The sequence below is a fragment of the Cavia porcellus genome, unplaced genomic scaffold (assembly GCF_034190915.1).
Source record: "Cavia porcellus strain 051 isolate PalLab524CR breed Dunkin Hartley unplaced genomic scaffold, mCavPor4.1 scaffold_2, whole genome shotgun sequence".
Lineage (NCBI taxonomy): Eukaryota > Metazoa > Chordata > Mammalia > Rodentia > Caviidae > Cavia > Cavia porcellus.
The window spans coordinates 70,881,112-70,900,625 of NW_026947485.1; the positions used below are offsets into that span (position 1 = coordinate 70,881,112).

A 19,514-nucleotide genomic window follows, 5' to 3' on the forward strand; every position below is an offset into this window, starting at 1 on the left:
TAAGAATCCATTTCACCCCAGAAAAAATGAACATCTTCAAGAAATCAAAAAATCACAAATGCTAATGAGGCTGCGGTAAAAATGGAACCCTTCTATACTGCTGGTGGAAAAGTAAACTAGTACAACCACTGTGGAAACCAATATGGAGATTCCTCAAAAAATTAAAACTAGAAATTCTATTTGACCTAGCTCTTCTCCTAAGCATCTGCCTGAAAGAATTATATACAGTGATATATACATACCCATGTTTATAGCAGCACAATCCTTAATACATAAATCTTGGAAACAGCCTACATGCCAAGCAATAGATGAATGGATAAACAAAATGAGATATTCACATGCAATTAAGTATTACTTTGCTGTAGGTAAATATAAAGTTGAGTCATCTGTAGGACAATGGATGCACCTTGCGACTATAATGTTAAATGAGACATAAGGGGGCATAAGACTAACTCTGTCATCAAGGTACATAAATGTGGGTCTCATTTCACCCTGAGAAACATTTTTTTGATTATTTCTATTGATGAATTATTAATTTTAATTTATGAGTTTATTATATTAGAGAGTACTTAACAGGAAACGTCACAAAAATACTGAGTTTTTAATATTTGCTGCTTATAAAAAAGCATCACAATTTTCAACCTCAGATGAGTTTTGGTGTACAAAGTCTAAAAAAAGAACATCAGAAATAAATTCCCATATGAATTACAATGAAAATGCCAATAGCACTCCACCTGAAGTAGACTGCTCACATGACAACAGCATGTTCCATACATGTGCATTGCTTATACTGACAGCATGTATCTTTTGCATTCCTGGCATTTTTGTACGATATACTTGACATCTCAGTGGTCTTGCTGTTTTGTCAGGAGGCAATTTACTATAGTGTGTGCAGTTAACAGGAACATAAAATATTAATAAAGTCTTAAATTCTTAATACGTAGTGCATTTAGAAGGTGATCACAGCAGCTGTGCACTTGTTTAGAAAATGTAGAAGATAACATCAGAAATAAGTTCCTATATGAACTACAATGGAAATACTAATATAACTCTAAAAAAATAAGCTTTGCTTCAACTGTCACACCCAAGGCAATCTTTGCATTTATAACTGCATGTTCCATGCACAGATCTCACTTGCACTGACAGCACATGTGTTTAGCTTTTCTTTCCTATGTGGCAGCCTTGTTACCTCTCTTCTTTTCCTGTTTTGTCAGGAGGTCCCTACAATACTGTACAACATGCATTCAGCAGAGAAATAAAATGTCAAAAAATAAAATACCAAGTATGTAGTAAGTGCTTACAACAGACACCAACATTTACATTTTCACCTCAGCTGAGTACTTGTTTACAAAATGTAAAAGATAACATCGTAAATAAAAACCTATGTGAGGGGGCTGAGGATTTAGCTAGGTGGCATAAGTGCCAGCCTTGCAAGCAGGCAGTTGCGAGCTCGATCCCTGGTACCGATAAAAAAGAAAAAGACAAAAAAAAAAAAAAAAGAAAAACAACAACAAAAAAAAACCTATGTGAGATGATGTAATGGCAGGAAGATTTGTCTCTCTCTCTCTTGCTGTTTGTGCCTTGTTGTTTCTTAGCCAGCTGTGAATGGTGACTCAGCCTTGTGATGCTGCCTCAGAGCCAACTGAGTATGACTGGAAACCTCAGAGAGCTGAAATGGAGACGCAGAAGCTGAACCTTTGGAAGTGTGTCTGGAAGGCTTACTGAGAATGTCCCATGTGCAGCTGAGAAGAACATATATTCTAATGTGGTTGGGTAGAATACTGTGTAAACATCTGCTAGGCCAATTTGCTCGTAGTAGTCTTGTTCGATCACAAATTGATGATGTGGGAGAGGGAGCAAAAATGGCGATTAGATAACAGCTGGCTACAGAGGCTCCCTGAGATAATCAACTTAGAATTCAACATAATACAGCATGGGGAGCCCTGAACAGAAGGAGACAAATTCTCTCATCCCAAGAAGAAACTCAGGTAAGAAGAACTGATCAAACATACAGTCCTGGTGCTATTATTGGAACAGCTAAAGGTTCAGTGCTCCCATGGCAGCAGGCAACTTGCCAAGCCGTCTGAGGTCCTGCCGCCTCGACTCACTGGAGGTGCAGTCACACTGAGGTCGGGGATTGGCCAGCCCAATGGACAGCTGAGCTGGTGGGGAGCCTGCATCAACCTGTTGTGAATGACAGGAGCCATTCCACAGAAAGGGGGGCTCCTGTGGAAGACAATCTAGGATCGGGCAGGACTGGCAAGTACAAGGGGGAACGGTGACTTCAGTCAGTTGTTTCCTTCCTGAACGAGACTGGTAAAGTGAGGTAGGCCCAGGTCACGCGATCTGGCTGAAACCCAATAGGTTATCCAAAATCAATTCCCTACGGTGGCAGCGCACACTAATGCAGTGAAGCCTCAGAAGTTTGACTAACCCAGAGAGGAGGCAGCGCATAGTAATACAGTGCAGGCCTCAGCAGCTAGAATGATCTGGAGGAGAAGGGCATATGTTGCCCCTGTTTGCAATTCACTAGCACACTGCAGTGGGAAGGGTCACCTAGCCAGCGTGCTTCAGAAGAATTGTAACCAACATAAAAAGAAACTGGAGCCTCCTGGAAGAAATAAAAAAGATGGGAAGAGGAAACAACAAGAAAAAGTCCCCAGGTCACAATCCTGAGAACGTTGACCCAGGACAGGTAAATACAAAGGAGAATGAGAACAGTAAACAAGCAGTATCAGACACAGCACCAGTGGACATAAAGAGATATCTTTGGGACCTCATAGATGAGTTCAAAAGGGAATATTTAGCCACATAAAGCAAGATATAAGAATATTAATAAAAGAGATGCTAATCACCCCTCAAGCAGACACAGATGAAAGAAGGGAGGAACTCAAACAAAGGAGAGAACCATTTGATGAAGACTATAAAGAAAATACAGAATACATGAAGCAGATTAAAAGAGATTACCAGGAAATTAAAAACTCTATGGAAAGATGGCAAATCTGCTTGAAAGAAACTAAGAATAGATTATCTAAACTGGAGGACAGTTTTGCAATGTGGGATTATAAAAGGAAAAAATTTTAAAAACAACAAGGAAACAAGCAGTAAAAATACAAAGGCTAGAAGATGACAAGAGGATCTACAACTTGAGACTAAAGAATGTGAATGAAGAAGCAGGAGTACAAACAAAGTAACTCAAAGGCTATTCACAGAAATAATTAAGGAAAACTTCCCAAAAATAGGAAAAGTAAATGATATTCTGATGTATGAGGCATACAGAACTTCAGCCACCTACATCCAAAACAGAGCTACACCCAAGCATATAATAATCAAGATCCCAGAAATTTAATGTAAGAACAGAATATAAAAAGCTGTTAGAGACAAGAAGCAGATAACTTATAAAGGAAGGCCCATCAGAATAACAGCAGACTTCTTGACATAAACCATCAAGTCAAGAAGAGCCAGGAGCGAGATATTCCAAGCCTTGAAAGAAAATAACCTCCAACTCAGATTGATATACCCTACTAAACTGTCTCTAGAAATTAATGGAGAAACAAGATGCTTCCAAGACAAAGAGGAACTTGGGAAATTCGCAACCACCAATCCAACCTTACAGAGAATACTGCAGGCATTCTAGAGAGAGAGAAAAGTACTAGAATTCCAGAAAAAGTGGCAGAAAAGCTTCAATGAATGGAACAGAAAACAGAATGAAGGAGATAAGCAGACAACTGATGGCAAAAAAAGAGCATAACAGAAAGGAGGCTGAGAAGGTTGGTTATAATCTCTAATATAGAAGGCCTTGATACACTAAAAAAAAAAAAAAAAAAAACAACCATACGTGGAATAGATCAAAAGGTAGGGTCCACCAAGATGCTATTTACAGGAAACATAATTAACATGAAAAAGCATATATGGACTGAAAATCAAATATGAGAAAACAATGCTCTATGTGACAGAGAACCAGAGAGTAATAGGGGCAAATAGACCAGTATTTGTGGATAGGTTGGAAAGACAGGCTTTAATAGGTAAAGGAATACAATTAGAGATCAAGTCCAGGAGAGAGAGGGTTCAGAACCACTTAGGTAAATAGCAGGTTGCCCCAAACCCCCCAATTTAAAACCAAGGGTCTTGGTCAGACCCAAAAATGCACAGCGTACCCCAGGGAAGTGAAAGGGGAGGGAGAATCTTTAAAAAGATGGCAGAAGATATTGTTAATAGTGTATCAGGATTAAAAACCCACATTACTCGCACCACTCTGCTTAGATTTTATTCTGTCCCAGTTTGCCTACTTGCATTAGATTTGAGGGCACAGACAGCTATCCCCAAAACATCAGGATATAGCACAGTAATCATCTTTAAGTTCCTATTATCTTTTTTTTTTGTCTTTTTCCTTTTTATCAGTACCGGGGATTGAACTCATGACTGCCTGCTTGTAAGGCAGGCGTTTATGCCACTGAGCTAAATCCCCAGCCCAAGTTCCTATTATCTTAATCTGGAGCCCTGTATGACTTATATTGTTTTATCGTGACTGACCATAGTTAAATCTGGTTTGTTTAATTGCTGTTTGGTATCAACAGATTTTATTCGAAATTGATATGATTGATAGTATTAAGTGTGAGCGTATAGGCAACTACACTCATGATAACAAGACTCTATGATATACATTCTGGTTTGGTAACTGCCCGCTTTTGAAGTTTCATACTATACACAAAGTTGTTTTTATTAATCCTGTTATGTACTGATACATTCAATTATACTATAGCTGATGATATAGCCAATTCTATTGAAGATAACAAGAGACAACACAGGAACTACAGTAGAATTCCTTGTATAACGGTCTTATGTCTTTTTTGTTTCATGTGTTTATAGGAATATATTTTGTTTTGTCTTGCTTTGTTTTGCTTCTCCCTCTAATATAGAAAGGATAGAAATACATGTTAAGACTCATGCATGTGTATAATCTATAAACAGTTTGTGAGAACTGATCTATGACACATGATGAAACGAACAGATACTTTGAAGAAAAAAGAGACACTACAGTACCCAGGGCTAATCCTGGAGTGTCATAATGTGAAACCCAGTAATAGTATTCTTTGTTCAGAGTGATATTAGTCTGTTTGGGTTTGTTCAATCTCAACGTAATTGAAAATATGGATAACTGCATGTATGTTTAAGTGTACGTGATTGATAATCATATTTCTAAGTTTTTGTTGATAGTTGAACAGAACTGGTTGCAGTCTCACTGTTTGAATCCCCACCTTATATGCTCCAGTTTAGTATCTTGAATAACTATTTGTAAGAGGACAATCTGTAATCATCAACCAGTTATTTCTGTTTATTTTTTCTTTGAAAGTATGTATTATTTCTACACGTTTTCTGTTTTGTTTAGTCTTTCTTTAAATAAAATTTAAAAAGATACTACAGTACCCAGCTGATCCCATAGTGGTCATGATGTGAAATCCAGCAATACTATTATTATTTGTTCAGAATGATTTTAGCCTGCTCTAGTTTGTTTAATCTCAACATAAATGAAGATATGGATAACTGCATGTTCGTATAGGTGTGTAGGATTGACAACCATATTACTAGTTTTTGTTGGATAGTTAACAGAACTGTTTGCAGTATCACTGTTTGAATTCCCACTTTATATGTTCCAATTTTTATCTTGAACAACTATTTGTAAAAGGACAGTATGTAAACATTAACTAGTGATTTCTTACTGTTTATTTTTTCCCTGAACGTATGTATTATTTCTACCAATTTTCTGTTTTGTTTAGTCTTTCTTTAAATAAAATTAAAAAAAAAAACCTATGTGAATGACAGTGTAAACACAAACAAAATTCTAAAATAGAAATAAGCTTTGCTTCAACTGTCAAATCTAGGGCAGTATTTACACATGACAACTCCATGTTCCATTTATACACCTTGCTTATACTCTTAGCATATGTTTTTTTTTTCCTGTACTTTCCTGTAGGGCATGGTTGATACCTTGTTTTCTTGTTGTATTTGTGGTCCTGTGCCTGCTTGTTCACCTGTCAGCTCACCAGGATGCTCCAAAATTTTTTGGCACAGTTCTTTGTGTAGAAACATTTTGTTTTTTCTCTGCTGCAAATGATCTCTTATGAGTTCTAGTCCCAATCCTCTAAGAAAATTTCTCCATGATATTTTGTACTTGCAAATTTCTTTGTAAGTTGTTATGGTTTGTATACAGGTTCCCCATCCCTCAAGCCTCAAGCAATGATGGATGCAGCTGAATCTAATTTTTGTGATTGTTTCACTGCCTAACACTGGGATTGGTGGTGTGTTATATTCACCTGGGGGGGAGCTGGCATACAGTATAAGGGCATGAAGAGGTCATGCTTGGCTCTTCTTTTGCTCTGTTTGCTCTTGATGTTTGCTATGCACAGTGGCCCCATTTATGTCATCCTGCCTTGGAGCCAGCTGAGTATGGACTACAACTTCCAAAATTGTAAGAAATAAATCTTCCTTTCTCTAATTTTGGACATCAGGTATTTTGTCTCAACAATGTGAGGAAATTAACTAAGACAGAATCTGGTACCAGGAGCGGGGCCGTTGCTGTGACTTTACCTGACCATGTGTTTGAAAAGCCTCTGGGAAGACCTTGTAAGAAGAGTTTGGAATGGTTTGCAGATGTCACCTGAATGCATAGAGCTGGAACAACTTAGGCTGTTCTGTAGGGGAGATTCTGGTCAGAGCTCAGGAGGCCAGAAGGTTGACAGATAGCCTGCCAGTAAAGACCAGGGTTGGGAGGTTTCTTCTGGAAAGAAGGACTGCACTGGTTGTTGGGACTCCACATGATGTGTTATGGCTTAGCAGAAAGTTTGTCTGCATTTTCCTCATGTGCAGAGACTTTGCCTGAAACTGAGATTAAGGGCAGTGGACTAATTAATCTAGCAAAAGAGATTTCAAGACAGTCGAATATTGAGGCAGTGGCATGGCTATTGTTGGGGAATTTCAGCCAGATTACCACTGAGAATCAAGAGCAAAGAGCCCAGCAGGATGATTTAAAATGTTTTAAGTTTGGCCAGAAAGCTGTGAATTGTAAACAATACAGCTGAGACCTCAACTGCTGAGAAGAAACAGAGAAATAAAAAAGATGGCATGGGGAAGCAGATTATTTACCCTTTGCAGCCTCATAATGGCAAAAATGAAAGACTCTGCTTAGAGAAGACCGCAAAGCACCATGTTCCAGAGTAGATACAGAGGCCACAGAAGTCCCAAAATGATGGTAGCCACATCAGATTCCAAAATGGTGGTGGCATAGAGAAGCTGTTCCTTACAGTCAGGTTCATAAAGCTCAGTGATCAGGCACTCGATCCCTATAGCCAAGAGAGAGGAAAGCCTGGCTACTGCTTTCCTCAGTGGACCTCAGCAGCATCCACATGGTGTTAGTTTCAGGCAAATAGAAAATGCATGAGTTCTGAGGTTAAGGCAGCTTCCACTCAATTTCAGAAGGCCTGGGAGGCCAAGCAGTATACCTCTGAGAGAGCAACATATGAAGCTGTGAGTGTGAAGCTAAAGGTGCAGTGGAGACCCCAGAAGTTTGGAAAAGCCAGGAACATGGATCATTCAAGGAAAGCTGCAAAGACTGAGTAGAGTGGGCTTTAAAAGAGAAGCTGTGAGAGCTGAAATCCCTAAAGTGTCATGGGGGTGGAGTCACTCAAGCCTTTTGGAGCTCACCATCAGATTGCTTCAGATGCTGAGCATGGAACTCTAGGACTTAATGTTTGCTCTGCTCAATTTTAGATTTGCTTTGGTTTCAATGCTTTGTATTCCCATGAGTCACTTTTGGAATGACATTTATCCTGTGCCATTGTATGTTGGAATTGTTTAATTTTGTTTTCATTTGCACATTAGCTTGCAGCTAAGAGTCTGCTTTAAATCTTGAAGGAGACTTGGTACTTGGACTTTTCAGAAATGCTGAAACTGTTAGGACTTTGGCAACTCTTGGAGATGGACGAAATGTCTTTTGTATAAAAGAACTGCATGAGTCTTTGAAGGGCCATGGGTGGAATGACATAGTTTATGTTCAGATGTTCCCCCACACTCCCAGGCCTCATACAATCATGGACGTGGCCAAATCTAGCATTTGTGATTGGTTTGGGGTCTAGCACTATGATTGGTGGTGTCAGCGCTACACCTGCCCAGGGTTGGAGCCAGCATACAGTGTAATGGGGGGAAGAAGACATGTCTTTCTCTTTTTTGTTGTTTGCATTTGCTGGTGCCGCAGCCATGAACCACTGCCCCTCAAGAATGTCATTTTGTCTTGGAGCCAACTGAGTATGGACTGAAACCTCTAACCTGTAGGAAATAAACCTTCCCTTCCCTAACTTTGGGTGTCAGGTATTTTGCTTCAACAATGAGAGAGAAAAGTAAGTAACTTTGGTTCATATGGGCAACATCAAAGTCATCATCTTCATTGTTGAACATCCACACCACTCTTCTGTTATTGAATGCATGCGTTTTATCATAATGGGTCATCATCATCCATGGATAAGTAATCTGATGATTCACTTTTGACCTTATCCAAAACTTCCAAATCTGGTCTTTCATGGGCCATTGTAATGAATTAGGTTACTTCTACCAGAAAAATCAAAAGACAACTCTTTCTTTTGATAACAAATCTTGGAGTGGTGTGGATCTTTATGATGCTCAGTTAAACATATGCAAAACCTGTTCCATGGAGCATAAACGTGGGCACAAATACTGTTTTGCCACTTCTGTACATGTGCACACACCTTGATTGCCTCTTAAAACTCCCAGGGAAAGATACTGAGACTCAAAGCCAGCTACATTATGCTAAAGTACAAATTGGTTTCTTTCATTTATGAGCTAAATAAAGAGCAAAATAAAAGTGAATGACAGGGAAAAAAAGTGAATGACAAGAAGCAGGGAGATATAGATTTTTTAAAAAAGGAAAGTGCATCAGAGACAGAGAAGGGGAGATGGCGGGGAGGAAAAGGGGATGAAAAGAGCTATTCAGATGTGTTATGTACATAAGGAATGCAAACATGCAAACACATACTACTACAAATTTAAGAGACACATACTGCTACAAATTTTAAAAAGTAAAAAACACATAATAATTTAAAAAAGTAAAAAAGCACATCAGGTATGTTCCACAGTTCCTTACCTGTATAGTTAGCTCATTCTTGATACTTTGTGATTCATCAACTTGCAAAAGTATTTCAGCTTTATCTTTCACTGATGAAAAGGAAAAACAGCAGTGTAGTCTTTTAGTCACTCAAATATTTTAATGATACTTTAGTGAACCAAAAATGTAAATGAAGCACAGTCAGAAAATGATCTTGTCTTCTTAGTGAATGAATGTACTCCTTTTGACCCTGTGTAGGTCTTATTTTTCATCAGTAAATTCTGATCATTATAATCACCATCAGCATTTTCTATTAGAATTTCAAAATTTTCTGTAGTGTTAAAATATTAATTGCAAAGATATAATGAATGTGCAAGTTTTCCATCTAACTAAGTAGGGAAAAGTATACCAAAAAAGTTAAAATTTCACACAGAAAAAAGACTTTAAATACCTTGACTAATCTTAAAGCAAGATTTTAAAAAGAGTATGCAATACTTTTGTTGTTAAATTGCTGAAATGAGCATACTAAAAAGGCCAACAAAATTATTTTTCTCAGACTTTTCATATGAATAAAGTATTGTCTGATGAATGTAGCTCTTCGTATCAAAACTGAGTATATAACACTTGTGGTCTTTAAAACAGTGATTCATTTCCTATCTTGGGAAAACAAGAGCCTTTTACTTTGGCCCCTGTGTTTGCTAAACTTTAGAAATCTTCACATGGCTAACATGTGAAACAAACTCTTCACTTTGAAAACAATCCAGTGAAAGACTCAAGAGGCAAAATTATAATAAAGTTAGCAAAGGAGAGAATGTTCAAAACACAGAAAGTGCTGCTCTATGTAACATCAATTCAGAATATTTAATTTATTCATCTTAAACATTTATTACATCCTTGTGATAAGAATATTCCAAATCATCTCTTTTAGGTATTCTAAACTATATGACACATACTGTTTACTATAATTATACCTGGACATTAAAAGAAAAAAACAAGAACATATTCCTCTTATTTGGTTGTGACTGTAGCCTTCTCATCTTTTTAATGAGTCACTGACAGTTTTTGACTATTATATATTTAACACTATTTATCTCACATCTTATAGTTTCAACTGTATGATTTTGCAAAGCAGATGTTTTGGGAACGTACACTGCATTATAACACAATTGACTATTTTCTGTTCAGTTGGACCAGATTTCTGCTTTTTACGAATGCTGTATTTGTTTTGTTTTGGTGCTAGGATTGAATTCAGGGTCTTACAGATCATACTGCTTTGACAACTGTTACTTTGTCAACTAATTTAAATTTCAGTTAGTTCTACTACCAACACCTTCACTTCTGAAAAAACATTGTGATAGCTTATTTTCTTATTCTTCACTGTGGGTTTCATAATTTAAGTACTAAACAATACTCATAGAGGTTTCTTTAGCATTTATTAACAAATAAAACTAATATTTAATATGTCTTCAGAATGGGGGAAATATAACTGGAACTGTGTACTACTTTAATATGATACAATAATATAAATTAATATTATAGGTCATCAAATATTAAAGGATTAAACTAAAGTCAAGATAATTTTCTGATTTACTTTTTGAGACAGAGTTGCTCTATGTAGTTCAGGCTGGCCTTGTACTCAGTATATAGTCCAGGCTGGTCTTTAACTCAGGGTGATCCTCCTACCTTAGTCTCCCAACTGCTGGAATTAGAGGCATACTCCATAACACCAGGCATTTTTGGGTGTCATTTATTCATGTCTTAATCAACATCTCTTTTACTATTTTCCTTGCATAGATTTTTAATTAAAATTAATACAAAATAAGTGTCACTAGGTACATATTCAGGAAGGCACCAATTGGCAGGTTTTCATATAGTATCAACTTTACTAATTTTATTATCTCTAATCATTTGTTGGATTAATTTTCTTGGCTTCCTGCTGGTGCTCTCTTGCCAAAAGTCTAGAGTAGCAGCAAAAAATGAGAAGAGCAGCTGGGGAAAGAGAAGACAGGAAGGAAATACCAAGAAAAATCTAAAGTAATTGCAGGTTCTCTCCCACTAATTAAAAGCCAAATCCTAAGCAAATATTTTGATTGCTTTTCCCTTAAATATAGACCACTAATTTACAAGAATTGAAATTTCAATGGTATTATTTTATTGGAATACTTGAAAATTTATAAAATAAAGGTGAACTGTAACATAATGATAATAATGTCAGCAACTATCCAGATAGTATCACTCTGGGAAACCTTTTTATTTTGCTGAGTTCATAAATCAAGTATCCCAGGGCTGGGGATCTAGCTCAGTGGCATAAGCGCCTGCCTTGCAAGCGTGCAGTCCTGAGTTTGATCCCCGGTACCAAAAAAAAAGTCATAAATCAAGTATTTTGAAAAATTATTTTCAGATAATATTTAAGATACACTTCAATTTGAAAAACACAGATAATCACTTACTTTCACCTTCTTGAAGCATTTTCAATAACTGTGCATTTCTTGCTTTTACTTCTTTATACTTTGCCTAATAGTCAAAGAAAAAGATGTAATTTTTCATAAGTAAATATTAGTTTAAAAATAAATGATTTAAGTCAATTTATGGAGCAGTGAATTCTACGCTTGCTCAAAAGCATGTATTACTTTTGGAAGAAACAGCATGGGGGGAATGTAATTGGGACTGTGTACCACTTTAATGTGATACAATAATAGAAATTAATATTATAGGTAATTAACTATTAAAGAAGGATTGAAGTCACAGTAATACTTTTCCAAAACAGTCTTTCTCTTTTTCTCACCAAATAAAACTCTCAGTAATTTAAAATACTTTAGATTCAAACTAAAATAAAAATGACTGATCATTCTACACTAGTATTGTCCATTAATATACTAGAACTTACCATCTGTTTCATATCTGCCACTGTCCAATTTGTGGCTACTGAGCACCAGAAATGTGGTTAGTGTGACTGAGAAAATGAACTTCAGCAGGAGTTTACTAGGGATTGAATCCAGGGCTAAGCACTCTGTGTTACACTACTGTGCTACATTCTCAGACTGAAAAAATAGATTTTTAATTTTACTTAACACAAACTGAAATTTTGAGATGCTTTGTAATACTTTTTGAATTTCTCTCTCTCTCTTTCTTTCTTTCTTTCTTAATTTTTTTCAGAACTGGGAATTGAGCCCAGGACCTTTGCACTAAACTATATTCCCAGCCCCTTTTATTCTTTATTTTGAGATAGGGTCTTTCTAGGTTGCCAAACTGTCCAGGTTGGTCTAGAACTTCTGTTCCTTTCTACCCAAGCCTCCAGCAACACTGGGATTACAGGCATATGCCATCACCCATAGCTAGGTTATTAAATTCTACATAGTATTTTAAACTTCCTCAGTTAAGATTTAACTATCAATTAATTACTGTTACAGTAATTTTGGTTGACATAAACTAGTAGTTTACTGAAACATTTTGGAACTTGTTTTAAAGTTTCTTTTTCCAAATAGCATAGTTCTTACACTACATAAATGATACATATTTATGAACAAGAGGAATTATGCTCCAACAATAACATTCACATTCTAAGCATATTTTTGCCTGTACTGCCTTATTCGACATATTTTGCAACAATCTCAGAATCACTGATAGTTAATAATACATTACAGAAACCACACTTTATCATAGAAAAATAAAAGCTTAAAAATATATCAATGTAACAAACCTGTGATTTCTTCTTTCTAACATGTGCATAGGTATATATACAAGTTACCAGATTAAAACTCTTTTTATTTATTTTTTCTGTGGTTTTGGGATTAAATCCAAGGGCTCATGGATGTGAGCTACTGGGATATACCTTTAACCCTCAAGGCCACATGCCTGTTTGGCAAATGTTCTACCACTGAGCTAATTCCAGCCTCTAAAGGTACTACAATGCTTTTACTATTCTGTGCTCTATCCATTAAACTGCTGAAGATAAATCAATAATGGTCATGGGGTATACTCCCATCAATACCATGAATCAAAGTGAGCATAAGAGGAGTGGGACTTGTTTTTTTTCCTGTGATCCTGGGGATCAAACTTGGGGCACACTATAACTTAACTATACCTCTATCCCTTATTACTTTTTTATTTTGAGGCAGGGTCTCATTAAGTTGCTCAGATAGGACTCTTAACTTGTGATCTTCCCACCTTAGCCTCCTAAGTGCTAGGTTCATAGGCCGTAACATGGGTCCCAGTAAGACTTCTGAGAAGCTTAAAAATAATAATGGAAGGGGCAGAAGTGTTGGCACATGCCTGTTGTCCCAGCTGCTAGAAAAGCTGAGGGAAGAAGATCACTTCAACAAGTGAATTCAAAGGCAGCCTAGGCATATCAAGAAAAAAGAAAAAGGAGAAGGAGAAGAAGGATAAGAAGGAAAAAAAGGAAGAGGAGGAGGAGGAAGAGGAGGAAGAGGAGGAGGAAGAGAAGAAGAAGAAGAGAAGAAAGACGACGACGACGACGATGACCTTACAACGATGGAAGAAGGTAGAAGGAAGAAGAAGAGAACAAGGAAGACAAGTCAGATAGAAACAATGTAGAAAGAAAAACACACATCTAACTACAACTATATTCACTATGAACATGAAACTATACTACTATGCAATTTCCAGTATCAGAGCTGCAACCTGTGATAGTATCTCACCAAACGTTTTCTAGTCAAGCCTGTTGTCCATGGCCTGGGTCAGTATTCATGCACGCACCTCTTATACAAGCCGTAGGCTCTAAAGTCAGCTCATAAAGCAGACATACAAACTTACTGTGACAATCCCTTAAACTGCTTATTTAAAAAATAGTATAGTTTTGTATATACAATCCTAAATAGTAAATGTATCTACAAAAACAAATATGTAAAATCTAGTAAGAGGTAGTTTATAACAAACACCACATATGAAATATATAATGTGATCACTAGTATTTTTGATTTCATGAAAAGGAGACCACATAAAGTTGAATGTGCATATGTTGTGATTCCATTGTATCCTACTGTATCCTGAGAGTGTAAGTGGGCAAGTAATACAGTCATTTCAAATTCACCATGTCCAAAACAAAATTTATTAATTTTCATTCTCCAAACCACTTCAACTCAATATTTAATATTTCTTTTACTGGACTATCTTCAATAATGCCACAGGCATCATTGTCCCATAAATCAATTCACTTCTAAAAACTTTTACTTCCCTCTGTTTAAAATCCCAATGTTTCTACTTCTGATCCCAAGAAAGAGCACTGATTTACCCTTTTTGAAGAGCTTTCCTTTTGTCTAAATGTCAGCTATTATATAATTCTTACCACTCCCCATGCCTTTGTACATGTTGCTCTCTCTACCTAGAAACATCTTTTTTTTCTGTGAAATCTTGACCGATTTTCAGAGGCAGTAGCATATTTATTCCTTTCTGTGTCCCTCTGGAATGCTCTGTCAAAGCTCAATTTTAATTCCTACATTGTACTATAATTATTTACATGTTTATTTCATCTATATCTCACTTTTATATCTGTGCCTAAAAATAAAATAAAAGAAAAATAGAAATTAAAAGCTAAAGAAGATAGGTGCATGCAGCCAGAACAGGATATGGCAGATAATATTTTTAAAGGCATGAGTAAAGAAGGAAGAACCAACAGGGATGAAATTTGATTTACTGTCTTTATTTTTACATATGCAAGGCCCAGAAAAGTACTTGGTATACTATGAGCATGCAAATCCATAATTATTGAATAAATTAACATTCATAGAGATAATATTTGAGAGGAATAAGGAGCATTTCTAAAAAGGTAAGAAGAGAGTAACAGATAAATAGTTAAAAGTATAGTATCTTATATACATAACAAGTGGCAGTAAGGATACAGAGAGACTGAAAACCTTGTGCACTGCTGCTGAGAATATAAAATGTATAGCAGCTCTGGAAAAATTTGGTAGTTCCTCAAGAAGTTAGAGAATTATCACATGACCCACTAAGTATATGCTTCCAAAGAATTGAAATAGACTCAAATACTTGCATATCAATAAGCAAAAAGTAGTGGAATAGATGGACCTATAAAAACGATTAAAATTCTAGTATATGCTACACTATGGTTGATCTTTGAAAACACAAAGGTAAGTGAAATAAGCTGGACATAAAAGAATACACAGTATATTGTTCTACCTGTATGAACAACCCAGAACAGGCAAATTCATGGAGATGAGAGATTACGAGGGCTAGGGAGCTGTTTAGTGGCTAGAGTTTTTGTTTAGAATGATAAAACAAGTTTTGGAAATGGTGACGGCACATAATATTGTTAAGGTACTTAAGTGCCTGAATTTATAATATATGTAAATGCTTCTGTTATATATATTTTACAACAATAAAAACTGTATTACTCAGACTTTAAATTACTAATCAGTTAAAATTAATCAGAATGGCTATTTCTATCAATTGAAAAACACATTTTATATAATAAACACAGAAAATGTGTAAATATACAGAATTATTTTCTAACAGTAAGTGGATACACACCTCCCACTGAGTGATCACATTTTTTAGCTTCTGGATTTCAGCATCTTTCCTTTCAAGTTCCAACTTTAGTCTTTCAATTCTTCCATCTTTAAGAACCACTTCCTGAAAAATAGAAAAATGCTACTTTAGGACTCAGGTTTTTCTGTCAATCTTGGTTTACCATATTCTTTTGTGAAAAGTTTAGGAAAAAAATCTGATTTAAGTTAAATTTTTAGCCAACCATAAACTACTTACTACATTTCCACTTTAGCTCAAATACATGTGTAATTATGTATATGCGTAATTATGTATAGTACACAAATAAGATTTTTATGATTAATCAGAACTATGAACATTCTATAAAACAATACTAGAATTTGGAAATATTTCTATCCTGAAATAAACATTTTAAAAGTACTCCATGATGACTTCTTGTTAGGAGTCTGTCTAGAAAATTCTGGTCACTTTGCACTACACATCCAAATAAATAATTTAAATTTAAAAAATCACCCAAACAGTTGGAGATGCATCTCAGTAGTAGAGCACTTGCCTGACATGAGTGTGGCCCTAGATTTCATTCCCAGTACCATACACACATACACAAAATCATACTTTTGATGAGTACAATTGGTTCTATTTACCTACAGAAGAAAGTGGCAACATATTTCACAACCACTCACAGAGTATCTCTAGTTGCTAGGTGAAGAGAGCTACAGATTCTTCCCCTCATGGGTCTTGTCTAGTAGAGGACACAGATGTTACTTAAATGCTGCAGTCAGAGACCAAGGTCTGAACAATAAGGACAAAAAGAATCTGGTGGTCTGGTGCACAGAGAGGAGAAAGATGGTACAAGATGACTCTGGAAAAAGCAAGAGAGACCTGATCTTGGAAAGCCTTCTAAGCCACAAGAACAGTCTAAATATTATTCTGAGTAAAACAGAAAGCAGTGAAGGATTTTGAGCAGGACTGTTCTGCTTTCTTATGGCAGGCTTATATTTGCAAAGAACTCCTTTAGAGGCATGGAAGATAGATTGAAATGACAATGTGACAACAGGTAGAAAACAACCTTTAATTCTTACTGGAAGCCCCAGTCAGACAAGATCATGCTTTGGATAAGAGTGTAGCAGTATGAAGGGAGAGAAGCATATCTGAAAAATAATTTGGAAGCAGAATCGACAGCATTTGGATGTGAGGCTGAATGTGGCAGGTAAGGAAGACACATACTCCAAGTTTCTACTTTAAGGAATAAGGTGAGTAGATAAAAATAAGAAGTATACTACTACTCTGTATGTTCAGGAATTTGATATCTAAACATTTATTTCAAATAGATTAGTGGGAAGGAAAAGTAAGAACATGTTTACTGTGGATCTATTGCACATAAAAACCCACCAATCTAAATGTCTAACAGTAGGACAGACTAAGTATAGTTACAAAATAGTAAATAGTAAAGTCACAAAATGAAAAACTCAAATCAATAAAATGATCATGTAGAACTATGAAATATATTCATATGATCACAAAATTATATATATTACAAATAAAAATTCTGAAGGACATATACCAACATTTTAATTATAATTAAGATTTGTCTTTAATTTTTCCTTTTACTAAAATCATCTTATACTGAGTTATAGTAAGATTCTACTTCTGAAAAAAAGCTGAAACCATATATAGTAAATATTTTTAAAATCAGTTGGACATGATTACACAGGCCTATTATCCCAGCCCTCAAGAGACTGAGGGAGGAGGATTATTGAGAGTTTGATGCCAACCTGGACTATGTAGTAAGACCTTAACTCAAAACAAACAAATAAAAATCTAGATGAAAATGAGTATTATCTTTAATAGTCATTTAAGGGAAACTTGAAACAGAGAGGAGATAAAAAAGAATGATAGATGTGACCTAATGAAAAATCTTTAAAAAATAATATAACAAAAATCAGAAGGTAAATGAAAAGTGGGAAAATTAGTTGTCAGTATGACAGGCATATAACCAACAAACATGAAAAATGTGCAACCATGCTAGTAGGCAATGTTTTACTAGACTGCTATGTTTTAAATGTTTTTTCTCAGTGTAGCTTAAGTGTAGATAATGTCCTTACAAATGGAATTACTTAATGTATAAAATTAAAAGTTGGGTGTGGCAATATATACTTACAATCCTAATATCCTGGGAGGCTAAGGCAGGAGGATTACGAATTTGAGCCCAGTCTGGGCAATTCAGTGACTTATAGAGACATTGTCTCAATTTTTTGTTGTGAACAAGGATGAGGAAATAACTTAGTGAGAATGCCCTGTATACCACAAACCACAATCCTCAGAATACACACACATACACACACACACTCTTAATAACCTGAAATGTTATCTGTATTTAACTGAAAAAGTGATCCATTCAACTGTTTGCATATAGAGAATATATAAAGAAAAGTGAGACCATGTAAGAAATACAGTTTTCTCTAGATGAATGAGATAACAGTCTTTTTGCCCTACTATATATGTAAACTGGCTGTGACGATATCCACCAACTTCATAGTTAACTGTGAGAATAAAATGGTATCATATAAATACTTAATACAATGCCTGGTACACACAAAGTATTTATGTGCATATATAAAAATATGTATCTCAAACATTTATTTCAGCCCTTACCATTTCTTCATTTTACTTACTAGTTTCTAAACTATCGACAATAAAAACATTACCCTTTTAAAATTCAAAGTCATACTATTTTAACATATTTTTCAATGAAGTCCAACATTTTAACCAATACATTTAAAAAATTATCTTCTACATAAAATATACTAACATGAGGATAAAAGAATGCATCCGACAGTCTATGCCCACAAGGGACTTGCAACCAATTAAGAATGACTGTTGTGTAAGCCTGCTGTAGGAAAAACAAAAAACATTAAAAGATAAAAAGGCAGCACCAAGATCATGTCCAGGTTTTCTGTTTTTGGTGTCTGGGGTTGGACTAGAACATGAAGAGAAAGCTTCAGGGAAGAAATGGCATGTGAAACAATCTAGAGACAAGTTGGAAGGGCTCTGTGTAGGAGTGGTTTGTGATGGGAATGATTTTCCCTTACTAGAAAAATACATACAGAAGTGAATTAGGAAGAGGCAATTCTGAGAATAATGCTTTCAAATGCATCTGACAGTGACTCAGTATAGAAATATTTTATATTTTGACCATACACATACATATGTGCCACATATATATGTTGTATATGTATATGAAGATACAGGAAAAAATGTCATAAAATACAAATGTCATTCTGAACCCCATAACACATATATGTACACACACCTTTCTTTGGCAATACTAGGATTGAACCCAGTTCCTTTTCCTACTTTTTATTTTGAGACAGGCTCTCACTGAATTGCTGACGCTGGGCTTAAACATGCAATTCTCCTGTCTCAGCTTCCCAGAGGGCTGGGATTATGGGCATTTGCCACCACACTTACCTCCTATCCTTTTAATTTTTGTAAATTCTTGTAACAATTCACTAAATGAAACCAAGTTGTTAAAAATGGTAGAATTAGGATTGATTTTACAACATCTGATAATTCCTGGTGCACTGATGTACGTATACTGAAACAGATTTGAAGCTTGACAAAAATAAGAGCTTTCTTTCTCTGAGAAAAAGGTGCAATGGGGAGAAAACAAGGTAGATACAGAAAAAGAGGTAAAGCAGGGAAAATGGCCTCAATTTCCCCCCATTATATTCTATAACATACTATGACAAAATTCTATTTTTTCATTTAAAAAAAAACTTCATGTATTCTTTTTCTTGTACCTTCTCTATCCCTGAATAATATATTAAAATGTCCAATCCTGAAATCATCAATTATGCTCATCATCTTCCACTTCAAAAACTAATGCAAATTGTTTTCTAAAATGGTTATACCA

The 19,514-nt window shown here is 35.7% G+C and overlaps 1 protein-coding gene across 2 annotated transcripts in view; it reads right to left on the reverse strand.

The window, feature by feature from the left end:
* Gkap1 (G kinase anchoring protein 1) overlaps positions 1 to 19,514 on the reverse strand; it is a 63,376-nt gene that overhangs the window by 6,143 nt on the left and 37,719 nt on the right. The window contains exons 8-10 of one of the 2 annotated variants that reach the window (XM_013158393.2): positions 15,623 to 15,724; positions 11,566 to 11,629; positions 9,155 to 9,225 (exon numbers count right to left, since the gene is read on the reverse strand). In XM_013158393.2, coding sequence (XP_013013847.1) covers positions 9,155 to 9,225; positions 11,566 to 11,629; positions 15,623 to 15,724 — 237 coding nt within the window. The remainder of the gene's footprint in view (positions 1 to 9,154; positions 9,226 to 11,565; positions 11,630 to 15,622; positions 15,725 to 19,514) is intronic. The other variant, XM_063243639.1, reaches the window with a different exon arrangement.